Source organism: Leucopleurus acutus (genome assembly GCF_964270905.1).
Source record: "Leucopleurus acutus genome assembly, chromosome: 19".
Taxonomy (NCBI): domain Eukaryota; kingdom Metazoa; phylum Chordata; class Mammalia; order Artiodactyla; family Delphinidae; genus Leucopleurus; species Leucopleurus acutus.
In genome coordinates, this window is record NC_139161.1 from 9361216 (window position 1) to 9376182 (window position 14967).

Sequence of the window (14967 nt, forward strand, 5' to 3'; positions counted from 1 at the left end):
GGGGGGCCCTGCATCTGGGTCTTGCAGCTGCTTGTCATGGGCAGCTGTGCAGCAAGAACGTGGGGACCATGGGACATGAGTGGGGCCTGGGACCCCTGTGAGCCCACGTGTATGGCTCAGCCAGTCAAGGAAGGGCCTGGTACACAGGGGCCGGCAGCAAAGACATTCTCGTGGGGCAGGAGTGCGGTGCTCTAGGGCAGCCCGGGCACTGCTGTGACTCCTGTTCTTTCAGCGAAGCCATCACTTGATTTAGAACTAGATTCGGGAGGCGGCCGGGGAGGAGGAGTGACTCATTCTGTCGTACCAGCTACACTCAGTGTGACAAGCAGGGCACCTTCACAGCCGCCGGACGCCTGGGTCACAGTGACCTGCCCCGCTCCTCCTGTCTCCACGTACCTTCAGCTGCTCCAGATCTGGGCGCTCTTTGGCCACCACGGTGGCCAAGAGCTGGTCCTCGAGCCCGTCCCTGGTGACCAGGAAGTTGATCAGGGTGCACTGGGCCTGCATCTCGGGCTTGTAGTGGGGGTTGAAGTGCTTCGTGTGCAGCAGCAGGCGGAAGTTGGGGTGGTATTCCACCTCTTTGTCGCCGATCTTAATGAACCTGGCGGTCGGCGGACGGAGGGGTTAGGAGGGTCCCCGGCGACCAAGGGATGGCAGCACAGACAGACCGCCTTTCCCGCCAGCCTGGGAGGAAGGTCCAGACTTCTCAACGACATGTTTCACTATAAGGCTGCTTAGAATAAAGGTCTTCCAGAAGCCGTCGGCACAATTTTCCACTTAACCGGGAAGTATTTCCCCTCTAAATGCACGAAATCATGTTGGCATATTGTGCGGGGGTTTACCCTGATTAATAAATAATCTGAAACTTGGAAAAAAACAAAACACTCACAACCATCCCTCCGTGGTCTGTGGCCGGCCCTTCTAGGAAGTGCACCTGCCCGCTCCCCGGCCGGCTTGTTCTGGTCTTTCAGGAGCATTTACTTGACTGCCTGCACATCTTACTCGTCTGGCAGCCTCTGCAGAAACACTCTGGCCTGGGCTCCACCCCAGAGCCATTAACATCGAAAGATGTTGCCACCCCAATTCAGAACACCGGGACATCCCTGGAGCTCCCCAGGTGAATCTGATGAGAGGCCAGGGTGGGAACCCAGGTCGGCTCACCCACTGGGGGCGGGGTGGTCGCTTCTCTCCGGCTCCCCACTCTGCTCTCCTCTTTCTGGCCGAGCTCACATTCTGGGGGGCCTCTCACTTCAGCCCTGGGTATCACTACTCACACCAGGCCCTTCTCAGAGTCTAGGACATCAGCACATTTATGTCACCTCTGTTCTGGGCTTCTGCCTGCACCCCTGAGTTTATAGGTGGCTCAGATCAACTCCGACCTTTACATTTTTAAAGCTGATTTAATTTTTTATATTAGAAAAGCAATACAGGGAGTTCCCTGGTGGTCCAGTGGTTAGGACTCTGTACTGTCACTGCCAAGGGCCCGGGTTGTTCGTTCCCTGGTCGGGGAACTAAAATCCCGTGAGCCACATGGGGCAACCAAAGAAAAAACAGTCATACAAGCTCAACGCATCAACAAATGAGCGGGTAAACCAAACGTGGCAGGTCCGCACGATGCAGTATTACTCAGCCATAAGAAAGAATGAAAGATACTCGCTACAGCTCAGATGAACCTGGAAAAGATACTCAGTGAAAGGAGCCAGGCACCAGTGTCCTACAGGCCACGGAACTGGTCACTTTTGGTTAATTTTATGTTATGTGAATCTCACCTGAATAGAAAGAAAGAGACTCAGGATTTGCAAAATGCATATGGAAATAGAAAAAAAAGATGACCATCAAGGATCGTGATCTGCAGGCAGTCGCTAATAAACTGTTGGTGTAGGTCTTCCTTCCTAATTGGAACGTGGTCCCACAGTTGTCAGTCTCTCCCCTGGGAGCTGGGTGTCCCTTCACGCATTTTGCTGAAGCCCCTGCTGCCTCCCAGGAAAGGAAATGCCCCGCCCTTTCTCTCAGTCCAGAGGCCAGACCTCACCACTGAGGACGATCTCGTGCGTGAACCCGCGGAGGTGGACGCTGCCACTCACTTTCCCTTTTTGATTGTGTTCCTGCCCAGCAGAGGGTCCAGAACCGGGTCCACGGTCTCGCCAATGTTCTCGATGAGCAAGGTGTCCCCTTCTGAGATGGCCTGCTCGATGATATCCAGGTAGCTGTGGGCACAGCACAGGGGCCGTGAACGCCCTGGGGCCCGGTGACGGCGCAACTGCCTGCCCCAGAGGGACCGAGGGGCCCAGAGCTCATTCCTCTCCCAAACGCCTCCTTCCCGAGAGGAGCTCAGGGCTTCTGCGTAAATCGCCCCCAGGCTGACAGGAGGGGTGGTGAACGTGGAGCGCTTCCTGGCTATTGAGCCAGACGTTCCACAGCTGCGAGTCTCCTCTCACTGCCCAGCACACTGGGAAGGCTCCCAGTGCAGCCGTGTCACGGCCACTGCTTCTCACCTATGACGATGAGAGACGGGAAGATGACCGCCCGCAGCCCCCCGGCTGGCAAGTGACCAGGCAGGGCCAACGCAGGCAGGAGCCGAGGCCAGTGCCGTCCCCCAGCAGGAGCGGCAGGTAACGGGGGAGAGAGGAGCCCCGAGTTTAATTCTTTCCTGCCAGTGCCCAGGGCCAAGTACTAAAGAGATCCACATGTGGGTCAGTGTTTGTTTTCAAAGACCCATCCATCCATTTAGCGAGTATGAAGGGCCCCAGGTGGACTTCCCAGCACCGTGGCCCGGCCGGCCGGCCGCCACCTCTGGAGCCCCTACCCCACCCGCCACGGCCGAGCACCTCTTCTGTCCCAGGCGGATGGCCTTCAGCTTGCTGCCGTATTTGTTTTTGATCCACTTGATGCCCTGCAGCTGGGCGTCCACGAAGAGGGGCCAGCGCTCCGTGTTGCACAGGATGGTGGCATTCTCTGTGGACATGCGGTCGCTGGGGAGCCCCTGGTTGTTCCAAGTGGCCACGTCTGCATCGTCGGTCAGCAGGCTCAAGGGATCCAGACCTTCTGTGAGCGGGATGGGGACCTGCCGAGGGGGCGATGTGGCCTTACTCACCTCTCAGCGGAAAGCGGCTCTCCGAGCAACACGTGGGCCGCCGGGCTGCGTGGGGGAGGACAGCCACGCATTCGCATCACGCTGAGGAGCAGCTTGGAGCCCGGCCAGAAAGGATGTCGGCGTCGGCCTCACAGGGCCACCGTCTACATCCTGAGTGGCTGGAGTCTCCATTGCAGGAGCAAAGGTGCCTTCTGGCCGGGGCTGCCCTGCCGGGGGCCCCCCAAAGGTGCTGAGTGATGGGTGCGACAGGACGTCCTACCTTTAGCTTATTTATATAAGGGATCCAAAACCCCTCCATCAGCTCATTTCGATATTTCTTGGTGAAGTAGCCCACGTAGGAGACGAAGGCGGAAATCAGCAGGACGTCCCCACACAGTGTGGCCCCCTGGCTTCTGAAGTTCCCCACCGATTCGGCCCAGCGGACGTTTTCTGATGCTAATCCTCCTACCAGCCTGAGATGGGGACAGGGGTCAGTGGGCAGAAGAGAAGCACGTGTGTCGGGGGGGAGAGAGGACGGACTGGAGGACCAGGAAAGGCGCGCCTCCACCTTTAACACGCCAGGGACCTTCCAGTTTCAAATCCTGACTCTGCTCAGCGGTTCAGGACAAAACATGCTTTGGGGGAAGTTTTGGGCAATAAACGCTTGAGGGAAGCAAAACTGATGCTTTCTGGAGGCGGTTGGGAACGCCGAGTTTCCCTTCCCCAAGGGGCCGACGTCACGTGGATGCTGACGCTACCTGACCACGTCACCCACGTGCCGAGGCTGCTGCCCGGACACCACTGAGCACGCGCTTTGGGCAGCGGGAAGTCCAGAGGCGGCCCCCGGGCCCTGTGTGGAGTGGGGACTCCAGGGTGTGCCTCGTGCTTCTCAGGCCCCCGGCTCAAGGGCTGGTCCCCAACCCTAAATGACACCAGGAGTCTGAGAGTGTGGACAGGTTTGTGCTTGACTAGCCTGCGGTCTGGCTTTAGCATCCTCTGAGCAGCCCTCCTTGCCAGGGACCGAAAGGCCACTTGACCTGGTGGGGGTGAGTCCGCATCCCACGGGAGGCCAGGCACACAGCCCGGGGGCCTCCCGGGGTTTATCACTTCGTGCTCAGAAAGCGGGGGCTGGGGGCCTTGCTGCCCCCACCTGGGGCGTAGCCCCCCCCGAAAGGCCATTCTGTGGGCTCATCCCTTCCGGGGGGTGGTGTCTGAGGACAGGAGGGCCCTCGGAGGGAGTAAGGCACCTGTCAGCCAGCGAGATCACACTACTGGTGGCGTCAGCCTCCTGCTGACACTTGATTTTCTCGGCTGTCGCTGTTTCAAATGCCGACGTCAGGTTGCTCAGGTTGGCGTTGAGTTCCTGAAGGAACAAGACAGGCCCTGAAATCGGGCAACGCTGGGGGTCCCCAGCTCTCCTCCCGGGAGGGCCGGGAGCACGGCCGACGCCGGCAGCCTCCGGGGTGATCAGGTCCCCACAGCGGCCTGCGGGCTCTTGCTCTGCTCCGTAATTCATGGCAGCGGCTGTGCCGACCCCTCTCAAACGGAGACACGGACCAGCCGCGCCTGCCGACGGCACTCACAGCGATCTTGCTTTTGATGCGGGAGAGCTTCTCCTGCGCCTCGGCCAGCTCCGCGTTGGCCTCCTCCAGGGCCCGCCTCTTGGGGGCCACGTCGCAGTAGACCTCGTAGAAGCGGACGATGTTGATACACCAGGAGCACAGGCCCGCGGCGGCCGTGGACTTGGAGCGGATGAACTCGGGGTCGAACGTCGGGTTGCCTTGGTAGGGCCTGGAGCAGGACAGCGGGCGCTGAGGACGCAGACCTCCCGCCACCCCCGTCCCGCCTCCAGCTCCGCATCCGGATGTCCGCCGCTCCGGTCCCCGTTACCAGCAACAGGACGGGGAGCACATTTAACTTTGTTTTTTTTGTATCTTAGTGATTAGTGATTAGAAAGAAGATTAGAAAGAAGAAGAAAGAAAAGAATGAAACTCAGAATTCTGGCCTCTGGAGTAGAATCTGGAGGGTGAAGGGCAACGGAAGTAGTGATTTCAAGTCCTATATTCTAGATGATGGACGAAAACCTGTGTTTTTTTTTTTTTTTTAATCCTCTCTGCTCCTGCTGCTTTATATGGCTGGTCTCATTTTCATTCTGCAACGACTCCAGTCCTAGGCAAGAAGACTGGGGTTCGGGGGGGTCAGCAACTTGCCCAGAGCAACGCCGACAGGAAGTGTTGGAACCAGGGTTTCTTCACCAAGTTCTCACATCAGGGGCTGCGTGTCAGGTGCTGCCCTGAGCGCTGCCCATATGTCAGGTCCTGGAGCCACCCCTGCCCCGGCACGTGTCCTCACACCATCTGACTCTGGGCAACAGGCCCAGAGAGGCTGAGTGTGTCTCCCAAGGTGACACAGCTTGGACTGGGCAGTGCAGGAATTCACACGGAGCCAGGCTGCCCCAGAGGCCACCCCCGCTCCCCCGCACCCCACACACACAACGGGCCACTTCTGCGTCCCCTCAGCTCAGTGCCCAGTTTTCAGGGATCCCCAGTGAGGCCAAGGCTCTAAGGATGAGACTTACAAGAGGTGACGTTAAAGAAAAAAAGGGGTGATGTGGTAGGTGTTATTGTACAAGAGGGATGAGGAAAAATGCCCATAGATGCAGTTAAGATGCTCTAGAAACTAGAGCACCTTAACTAGTGTTTTTAAAATAATGGCAACGTCATCGAGCACAACAGACTGACCTGTCTGCAGGAAGAATTCTAAAGGGACAATTTAAAATAATAATTGAAGTGTGATTTGAATGTAGGTGGGGAACACGGCCCATCACCTCCTCACCCTGGCATATTTTACGCTTCGTTTGGGCAAATAGTACAAAGCGTCTGCGTCTTTTAAGCACACTCCAGACAGCATGGGGAGGTGGCAGTTGAGAAGTTTGCTGGGTGACAAGGAGGAGACATGTATCATGGCGTTATTTATGACGGCAGACACGGAGACAGCCTAAACCCTCAGCAACGCAGGTATAGTAAGTAAATTACGGTTCATCTGCGGCAAAAAAGTCAAGCTGATCGAGTGTTTTGACAACACAGGGAAAAGCCTTTTCCCCCCACGATGTTAAGTAAAAGATAGAAAGCAGAGCAGGTAATTGCATATACACAGCATTCTTTCAACTACAGGGAGAAACACGAGAAAAAAGACTGAAAGGAAACAGGCCACATGTTGACACAGGCCGCTCCCTGGAGGTGGGTCTGCGTTTTTCTTGTCTTTTCTCTTAAACTTTAAACTACTCCTTAGTCGTCAAATGGTTTTCGATCGTCCAGCCCTCTTCCTCAACAGATGGAGCCGAGAGAGGTTGGAGTCTCACCTGGGGTCATGCGAGGGGCTCCCTTTCTCAGTTGGGGTCAGGTCAGGTCGGCCCTGAAATCGGGTTGCCAGGGGACGGCCAGGCAAAGAGTGTTCACAAGTGCAGTGCTCACCAATGCTAGCGCATCGGATTTATGGGGCAAGACGTGGAGGTCCCCCCTGCACACCCTTCCCAAGTCCCACTAGGACCCTCTGCTGGAGTGCTTGGACCTGGACAAATACCTCCTCAAGCAGCAAAATACAAAGAAACTATAAGGGACTAAAAGTACTACGTGCATGCACATTGGGGCAAATTATGAACAGAAAGATACAGAAAGGCTGAAACCCAACTGCCTCTTCTGAGGTGTCGGAGCAAAAGCAGGGTCCTGCGCATGACCCCTGCACACAGCACCACCAAGGGGGTGGGCAGGCCACCTAGGCCCCCCCTCCGACCCCACCCACCAATACACCCCTGCCCTCCCCCCATTTAAGGGAGCAGCTCACCCCCCACCCGCTGAGCAAGGTTGGGGAGACAGAGGGTGATGAGGCTCCCCGCAAGCTTGGCATCGTGCTTCACCTCGACGCCTGGGCAGCTCAGGGGCAGGCAGATTCGCCCAGACTGCTGCCTGCTGTCTCTGGGGGTCCCACCTCGCTCTGTGCCGCCCAAGACCCTGCCCACTCCAGCAAGCATAGACTTCCCTTGGGACCATGCGGTATGGGGCCAGGGGCAGGTGGGAGAAGACTCGGGACCACACGGTGCCTGGACGTGACGTGCTCCCAACAGGATGAGGACTGAGCTGACCCCATGGCGGCAGCCGAGCCCCAACTCACTTAAATGCTTTCAGGCAGGCCTCGGGGATGTGCTCCTTGTCAAACTTCTTCAAGGAGTCCAGGAAGGTGTCCACTTTGCCCATCATGATTTTCGCAGCTTTCCAGCTCTGGTCCTTGGGGATCTTGCCCCCGGGTGCCGTCAGAATCATCACGGCGGCCGTGACGTTGACCACGGCGTCTGGGGGGGACCCGAAGGACTTCAGCTCTGTCAGGTTGTTCTGCAAAGACAGACGGACAGACTAGAATGGGGATTTAGCCCCGAGCAGGACCAGGAGGCCCCCGGTGATGACCCCACGGCGTCTCCTCTCTTCCTCTCTTCTCAGGCGGCGTGATCCCCGTTTCTTCCCCCTCCTGCCCTCACCTTATTCAGAGTGTCGAGGGCCTCCTGCGCGGCCAGTAGGGCCGGCTCTGCCTTGGCCAGGTCTGTTTCACAAGCTTTTTGTTTCTCAGTAACATTCTGGAAGGAAGGCAGATGGGAAAGATGGATGCAGGGGTCCGTCTGGGTGGCGTGTGTGAAGGGGGGACCCTGGGCGGTGTGAGGGCAAGGAGGGGTGAGGAGGGGTGACGAGGGGAGTTGCCCTTCGCTCTCGCTTGCTGGGTCACCGTGTGAAGCCCGCCTTTCCCCGCCCTGCCTCCTTTGCCCCGAAACACTCAGGTTAGAAGGAGCTGGGTGTCAGCTGACCTGGGATTCAGGGAGGGGAACTGGTCCTTCTCTTGGCTCCAGCTTCCAGGACCAGAGGGGAAACCTGGGGCCACACAGGCCACTCCCTGGCTTTGAGGCCTTATTTCTTGGTGCCACTGTCATCCCTCCAGGATGGACCATTTCAGAGGTACAGCCCATCCTCCCCTTAAAGTGAGAACATCGTCATTCACGCATGCACGCCTTCATTCATTCACGCATGCATTCGCTCTTTGGCTCGGGAAGAAGCCCTCTGAGCCTTCAAGCACCAGGCAGAGACCAGGAGAAGCTTGGTGCCCATCAGTCAGGAGTAGCATCTGCGTGACAACAGAGATGAAGAAGCCAGTCGGGGCTGGGAGCTTTTGCTGGGCAAGGAGGAAGGACGACAGAAAGAAGAGGGTCTCTTTGCAGAACACCTCCTGGAGAATCCCATTCCATACCTTACTTTAGGGACATGGGGGACACAACTCAGGGAACAGGGCATGGAAGGCACTGACTTGGCCGGTGGTGCTGGGAAGCTCCAGGCTTCCCTGGAGCATGTTGGGCCATTTCTGGATCAGGGGTTGGAGAGGGGTGGGCACCCAGATGTTAACAGCTGCATGTGTCAGACGGCAGGTCCCTGAGTTCAGGGTGCAGGTGTGGGTCCTGGCTTGGATCCTGACTATGTCACTTGCTAATTTTGAGACCTGGGGCACATTGCCAACCATCCTAACAGGGCTGTGGTCATGCAGGTTACAATGAGGGATGGAGCAGAGCTCCTGGCTACCCCACCCGGCCCGGGACCCTCCGCGCTCCAGCACTGGTGGGAAGGGAAGGGCTCAGGTCCCCCTCCTGTTGGCCTTGGAAGGAGGCTGTCTCAGGCAAAGAAATGACTTGCTGCTGTCCTCCCTCTCAAGAGACAGCAGACAATTACTGGGACTCTTAATTTAGACACTCACGCAGGTGCATGACTAATGACAAAAAAGGCATGCAGGAGAAGGCGATGAGAAAACAACCCAAGCCATGAACCTTCGGCGTGGAGCCCACCAGGGCCAGTGGCACTGGAACATCTCGGGGCTCCAGGTGCAGCAAGTCTGAGGACCAGGGCTCCGAGGAAGGCTTCTCAAGCCTTAACGTGCTCACAGGCCACTGGCATCTCACTGAGATGCAGACCCGATTCAGCAGAGCTGGGGCCTGGGACCCCGCACGTCTTACCAGCTCAGGAGATGCCACTGCTGGGGCTTGGGAGGGCAGCCCTCTGCTGAGCTGGGGGCCCTGCGCTTGGGAGAGAAGCCCTCCCTGCGGGGTTCCTGCTGGTTTGCCCGGGCCCATAGGAGATACTGGCCACCAGGGGAAGGGGCCCAGCAGGGCAGAGCCGCGTGCCGCTGCCCGTCTGCCCACCTTGTTGATGACTTCCACCTTGACTTCTTCCTCATCAGCAATGGCTTTCTCTTTGCTGACCTTCTCTGTTTCCACACCCACCACGTGGATCAGCTTGTCCGCTTTCTCGTTTTTCTGCTTGAGCTCAGCCTCCTGAACCGCCAGCTTGGCTTTTAAATCGTCCACCTAGAGGAGGAGGGAAGGGAGGCGGGCAGGCTGGGGCCCCGGCCACCGCACGCTGCCCCCTACTCGGCCGGGCTGTCCCGGCCCGGGACGGTACGGGCTGGTGGCCATGGGAGCCGCGGGGCCCGAGCAGAACAGCAGGCCTGCCGGTTGCTTACCACTCCCTGTGACGCATTTCTAAGTGCTTTTTCAGCTTCTCCAAGGTAAGTATTTACTGAGCACCGACTGTGTACACAGGGTCGCAAGTATAAGACCCATTCCTGTCGTTCAAGGAGGTGGCAGTCAAGGTGGCCGGATAAAAACAATGTCGGCAGAGGCAGGGTGCTGAGGGGTTCTGGGGAGGCTGGTGGGGCTGTGAGAGCCTGGAGCCGGGGATGAAAAGCTCCCTTGGGCCCTCGGGCGAGGCCCTAGGCAGCCAGGCGGAGGGAGTTCTGGGAAGTGGTAAGTGACGGGCTGAGACACCCTTCCCCATCTGGATGACTTCTAGCACGAGGAGGCCACCACTCCATCGCTGTAACCGCCCTCTCCTGGGTGCATTTCCTGTGTCCCAGGACCACTCCCAGAAGGTACCTTTGGGGAAAAACGCCTGCTGAGCCGGGCTTCTCCCTTGTTCCTATCCAGGGAGGGAGCAGGCTGCTTCGTGGCTCCGGCAAGCTCTGTCCAAGGAATGGACAGCCCCAGCACCGGGTTCCCCTCTCCGGCCCCACGGGGTGGCCTTGGCTCTGTGCAGCAGCCTGTGTCAGGGGCCACCCTCCACCTGTGCTTCTGCAGCTCCAAGGCCTGCGGCAGCTGTTTACCAGGCTCCCGCGGAGACGCCAACGGTGGGCAATAAAGAGGGAGCCGGGGCTACGCCACGGAGGATATTTAAAACCAGGCAGAAAACTTAAAAATTAACACGGTGTGAAAGTACGGCAGATGCGCTTCCATCTGGGCACCGCAGTGTGAACGGGGCTCCGGGATGGACCCGCCTCCACGGGCTGCACTTGCCTGCATGAGCAAACCCCCCCCAGACGCAGGACCCCCGGGAAGCACCCGACGTAACATCAGCACCCGGAAGGCGTTTGGGATCCACCGTCTAGGTTAAAACCCGTATACTTGCTGTGGTTTGCCAGTGGAAGTCTCTCCGAGGCAGGGGTCCCGGTCCCCTTACTTTGTGTCACATGCCTGGGGGAAGGTTCTGGAAGCACATCCCGAGGCCCCAGCTCTCCTACCTGAGAGGCTGTGCTCTGCAGCTTCATCAGCCCGTTCTCCAGCCTCTCGATTTTGGCGACCAGCTCCATCCTCTTCTTGGCCAGTAGGTTCTGGTACAGTTTGATCTGCTCCAGGAAGGTTTTGGGCGTGGTATAGTTGTAGCGCCTCTCGGTGGCGAGGTACACCTTGGACATCTCTTTGACGGTCGTGTGCACGTAGGACATGAAGAGGCTGATGGAGGCCTTAACTTCCGGCTACAAAGACAAGACAGAACCATTCATTCCCCGGTGCCCTGATGGAAGAGGAGGCTGCTGGCCACAGTGGACCACAAGGTGGGTTCCCTTCCTCGCCGAGGACCCTGGATGAGTGGTACCCCCTCTGTCAACCTTGGTGGTTCAGCTGTCAAATGAGGCTCAAGACAGCAAGGTCTGCAGGGCTCTCACGGGCGACGGTGGTATTGCACCGCCAAGGGGCCCGGTCAGAGCCAAGGTTATCACTATTCTCTCTCTGACTCACACACTTGCATATACAACATGCTTGATTAACCAGGTAATTTCTGCAAGCATTTATCGGACACTTCCTGTTCCAGGCCCTGGGGTTTTAGTAACTCCTTTCCCAGCCCTTTCTGGCCCGCGTCCACGCCAGGGTCACGGCCCCACCACCTGGGCCTGCCCCACCTGCCCGAAGACAGGCACTAGGAGCTTTGCCCCAGGAATTGTTCAAGGGACATTCACTGTAATTCAGGTTAATTTGGGAACGTGTTCATCCAACACACGCTTCTTCGGCATCTACTCTGCAGCCCTCGCTGGTGCCAGCAGTGGGGCCATTCGCCGGTCCCCGGAGGCCCCCGCCCCTACAGGCACTCGGGGTGTGGAGGACACATGACGGCGGCATTTCTGGGAAAGGCTCAGCCTGCAACTGAACGCTCTGACAGTGATAAGCGGGGGGCTTTACCCATCTTTAAAAACTAGGGAAGAGGTTAATTTCAGGCTTATTTTATTCCACTTAATAACTGAATATGCGATCAAAATAAATCAGACACGAGAACCACGTGGGATTTATTCTGGGCCTGCGTATCACTTGCATCAGCTGGGTCACAGGCTAATGCCCATTTCTAGGCCGGCAATGAGCACAAACAGTGAATGCGGGCACCGTCTTTCAATAAAAGAAAGACACTGTAGGGACTTCCTTGGTGGTCCAGTGGTAGAGAATCCGCCTTCCAATGCAGGGGACGTGGGTTCGATCCCCGGTCAGGAAACTAGGATCCCACATGCCACGGGGCAACTAAGCCCGCAGGCAACGACTGAGCTCGTGCGCCTCAACTAGCGAACCTGCATGCCGCAAACTACAGAGCCCATGCGCTCTGGAACCCGTGGGCCACAACTAGAGAGAGAAAACCCGCATGCCACAACTAGAGAGAAGCCCGTGCACCACACTGAAGAGAAGCCTGTGCGCCACAAAGAAGATCCTGCGTGCCGCGACTAACACACGGCCCAGACAAAAAAATAAATAAATAAATAAATAAAATGTTAAAAAAAAAAAGAGCCTTTAAAAAGAAATGAAAGACACTGTAAAGGAAAAGGAAAAAAAAAAAGAAAAAAAAAAAAGAAGGCTTATATCACCCCGTCTTACTTGTCATGCCCTATAAAAGGCAGGTCAGGGCTTCCCTGGTGGCGCAGTGGTTGAGAGTCCGCCTGCCGACGCAGGGGACATGGGTTCGTGCCCCGGTCCGGGAGGATCCCACATGCCGCGGAGCGGCTGGGCCCGTGAGCCATGGCCGCTGAGCCTGCGCGTCTGGAGCCTATGCTCCGCAACGGGAGAGGCCACAACAGTGAGAGGCCCGCATACTGCCCCCCCCCCCCAAAAAAAAGGTAGGTCAAAGGTGAGGCAGCAGCCCTGGGCAGAGCCCTGGAGGCAGAGCCATGTTGGAGCCCAAGGCAAGAGGAAAAAGTGTGCGCCCGCATACACTTATCAAAGTAAATACGGGCTCTGCAGTCGGTTCCAATCAGGGACTATGTTCAAAGCCCGAGCTGCTCAATCTGTTCGCACGTAGGATCCCCCGGAACCAGCCCTGTGGGCCCGTGGCCGCGTGAGGCCCGGAACCCCCAGCTGATTGAAACGACCATTTCCCTGGCACAGTAAGTCGGGGCCAGAAAACCAACAAATGGCAGCCTGTCTTTGTTTACAGTTTTGACACTTTTGAGCATTTCAGCATTAATGTTGGTTTTTTGAAATACTGCATTAAAACATCACTGATCTTGATTAAGTTTTTGGTGCCCCCTTAAGTTTTGCACCCAAGGCGAGTGCCTCAGCTGCCTCACCCTACTCCCGGCCCGAGGGGAACCCTCCCTCCCGGCTCTGTGCCCCGTGACTCACCTGAATCCCCTCGGTGTCCTCAAGGAAGTGAGTGCTGACGGACACCAGGGCGTCCTCTGGCCACTCATGGAACCAGTCGATGGCTGTGCAGTTGACCACGGCAGGGAATTTTCTTGCTCGTACACGCAGGACGGAGCCCACGGGGGAGAAACACAGGATTACCTAGAAGTGGACACAGTTGCTGCTGGTTGGGGGACGGCGGTGCTGGGGCCAAATCGCACTGCTTTTGCAGAAAGCCCCTTTAGAAGGAAAAGCTCTCTGCGTGGTGTCCATCTCCAAGTGCGGGGGTGGGGAGAACACGCCCAGGTCTGGGCTGGCAGTGTGGCCATCGCATCACGATGTGAGGGTGCAGGGGAGCCCCGAGCCCTCCTGGGGTGGCCCCACAAAGGGGGAAGGAGGGCTGGGTGCAGGAGGGAGTAGGGCGTGGGCAACCACACTGGGTAGGTGAGGTCCCAGAACAGGGAGGGCTATGGTCCTTTAGCAGGTCTGGTCCTTGGGGGCAGGGAGGAACGAAAGCAGGGCCACCTGGCCAGGGGCAGCTGTCCTACTGGTCACGGACGAGGAGGGAGAGAAGGACCCAAAGTGCTCCCGGTCTAACTTGGGCAGCTCAGCCAGCTTCCCCAAGGGGGAATGTTGAAGGTCAAGGTGAACTAATCTATTTGAACGTGCTCTATTGCGGGGGGTGGATGCGCATATAGAAATCACTTCTTTCGGCCACAAGGCACTTCTAACAGCCCACCTCCATCAGGCAGCCCACCATACTCTCCTAACAGTTTTCCATTTCCTGTGCGGGAACAGCCCCTAACTCCTCCCCGAGTGAAGAACCAGCCCTTAGAAGGTCCCCGGGACCCCCCGCCCCCAAGCCCGGGACCCCCTACCTTCAGGTGCCTGCGCACTTTCTCAATGAAGAATTTCCAGCACGCCTCCCGGGTGTCCGTCAGGCCCAGGGATTTCACTTGCGGCCGCATGGAGGAGATGATGTTCTCCACCTCGTCGTCCATAAACAGCCCCGGGATCTCCCCCGAGGCCAGCAGGTCATTGATCAGCACCAGAAACTGCTCCTCGGCCACCTGGGAGTCCGTCATCAGGAACACCGAGGGAACGTTCTTCACGGCCGACTTGATGTACTGGGCGCTGAGGTCGAGCTGGACCCGAGGAGGACACCCTCAGAGGTCTTGCCAAGAAGATGCTCGTGTAGAAGCATCTTCCACCACCACCCAGACGGGGGCACCCGGAGATCAGCTCCGTAAGAAATGGGCAGGGTCTGTAGATGGAGACCCAGGGCCTTCCGTGGAGGACACCCAGGCTTGTGGCGGCTCTACTCGCCACAGCTCCAAAGTGGAAGCAACCCGGGCGTCCCTCAACGGATGGATGGATAAACACGATGGGGTCCATTCACACAGTGGGATATTATTCTGCCTTAAGAAGGAAGGAAATTCTGACCATGCTACAACACAGAGGAACCTAGAAGACATTATGCTGAGTGACGTCGGCCAGTCACAAAAGGACCAATAGGATTTGTCCTCACATGAGTAGGATTCCACTCATACGAGGTCCCCGGCAGAGTCGGATTCATGGAGACAGAAAGTAAGACGCTGGGTGCCAGGGGCTGTGGGGAGCGGGCAGGGGGAGTTAGTGTTTCATGGGGACAGAGTTTCTGTTGGGGAAGATGAGAAAGTTCTGGAGATGGACGGTGGGGTGGTGGCACCACTATGTGAACGTATTAATGCCACTGAACGGTGTGGTTAAAATGGTAAATTTTGTGTTGTGTATGCTTTACCATAAAAAAAGGGAAAAAAAGCTTAAATGAAGACCCTGGAAGAGGCCCCGAATAAATACACCACAGGCTGGGAGGGGGAGGCTGGAAAGTATTGCCTCTGCTCATCATAACGCCTATCACATTCCTGGTAGGTTTTAAAGAAATAATTGACAAAAC

The 14967-nt window shown here is 57.3% G+C and overlaps 1 protein-coding gene across 1 annotated transcript in view; it reads right to left on the bottom strand.

Annotated features, from left to right (window-relative positions):
• Positions 1 to 14967, bottom strand: part of DNAH17 (dynein axonemal heavy chain 17) — a gene marked incomplete at both ends in the record, with an annotated part of 110263 nt that overhangs the window by 21663 nt on the left and 73633 nt on the right. Inside the window, 12 exons of the mRNA XM_082860704.1 lie at positions 397 to 601; positions 2085 to 2207; positions 2829 to 3064; positions 3354 to 3546; positions 4321 to 4436; positions 4657 to 4864; positions 7244 to 7461; positions 7605 to 7700; positions 9303 to 9467; positions 10676 to 10909; positions 13032 to 13193; positions 13910 to 14176. Of these exons, the coding sequence (XP_082716830.1) occupies positions 397 to 601; positions 2085 to 2207; positions 2829 to 3064; positions 3354 to 3546; positions 4321 to 4436; positions 4657 to 4864; positions 7244 to 7461; positions 7605 to 7700; positions 9303 to 9467; positions 10676 to 10909; positions 13032 to 13193; positions 13910 to 14176 (2223 nt within the window). The remainder of the gene's footprint in view (positions 1 to 396; positions 602 to 2084; positions 2208 to 2828; positions 3065 to 3353; positions 3547 to 4320; positions 4437 to 4656; positions 4865 to 7243; positions 7462 to 7604; positions 7701 to 9302; positions 9468 to 10675; positions 10910 to 13031; positions 13194 to 13909; positions 14177 to 14967) is intronic.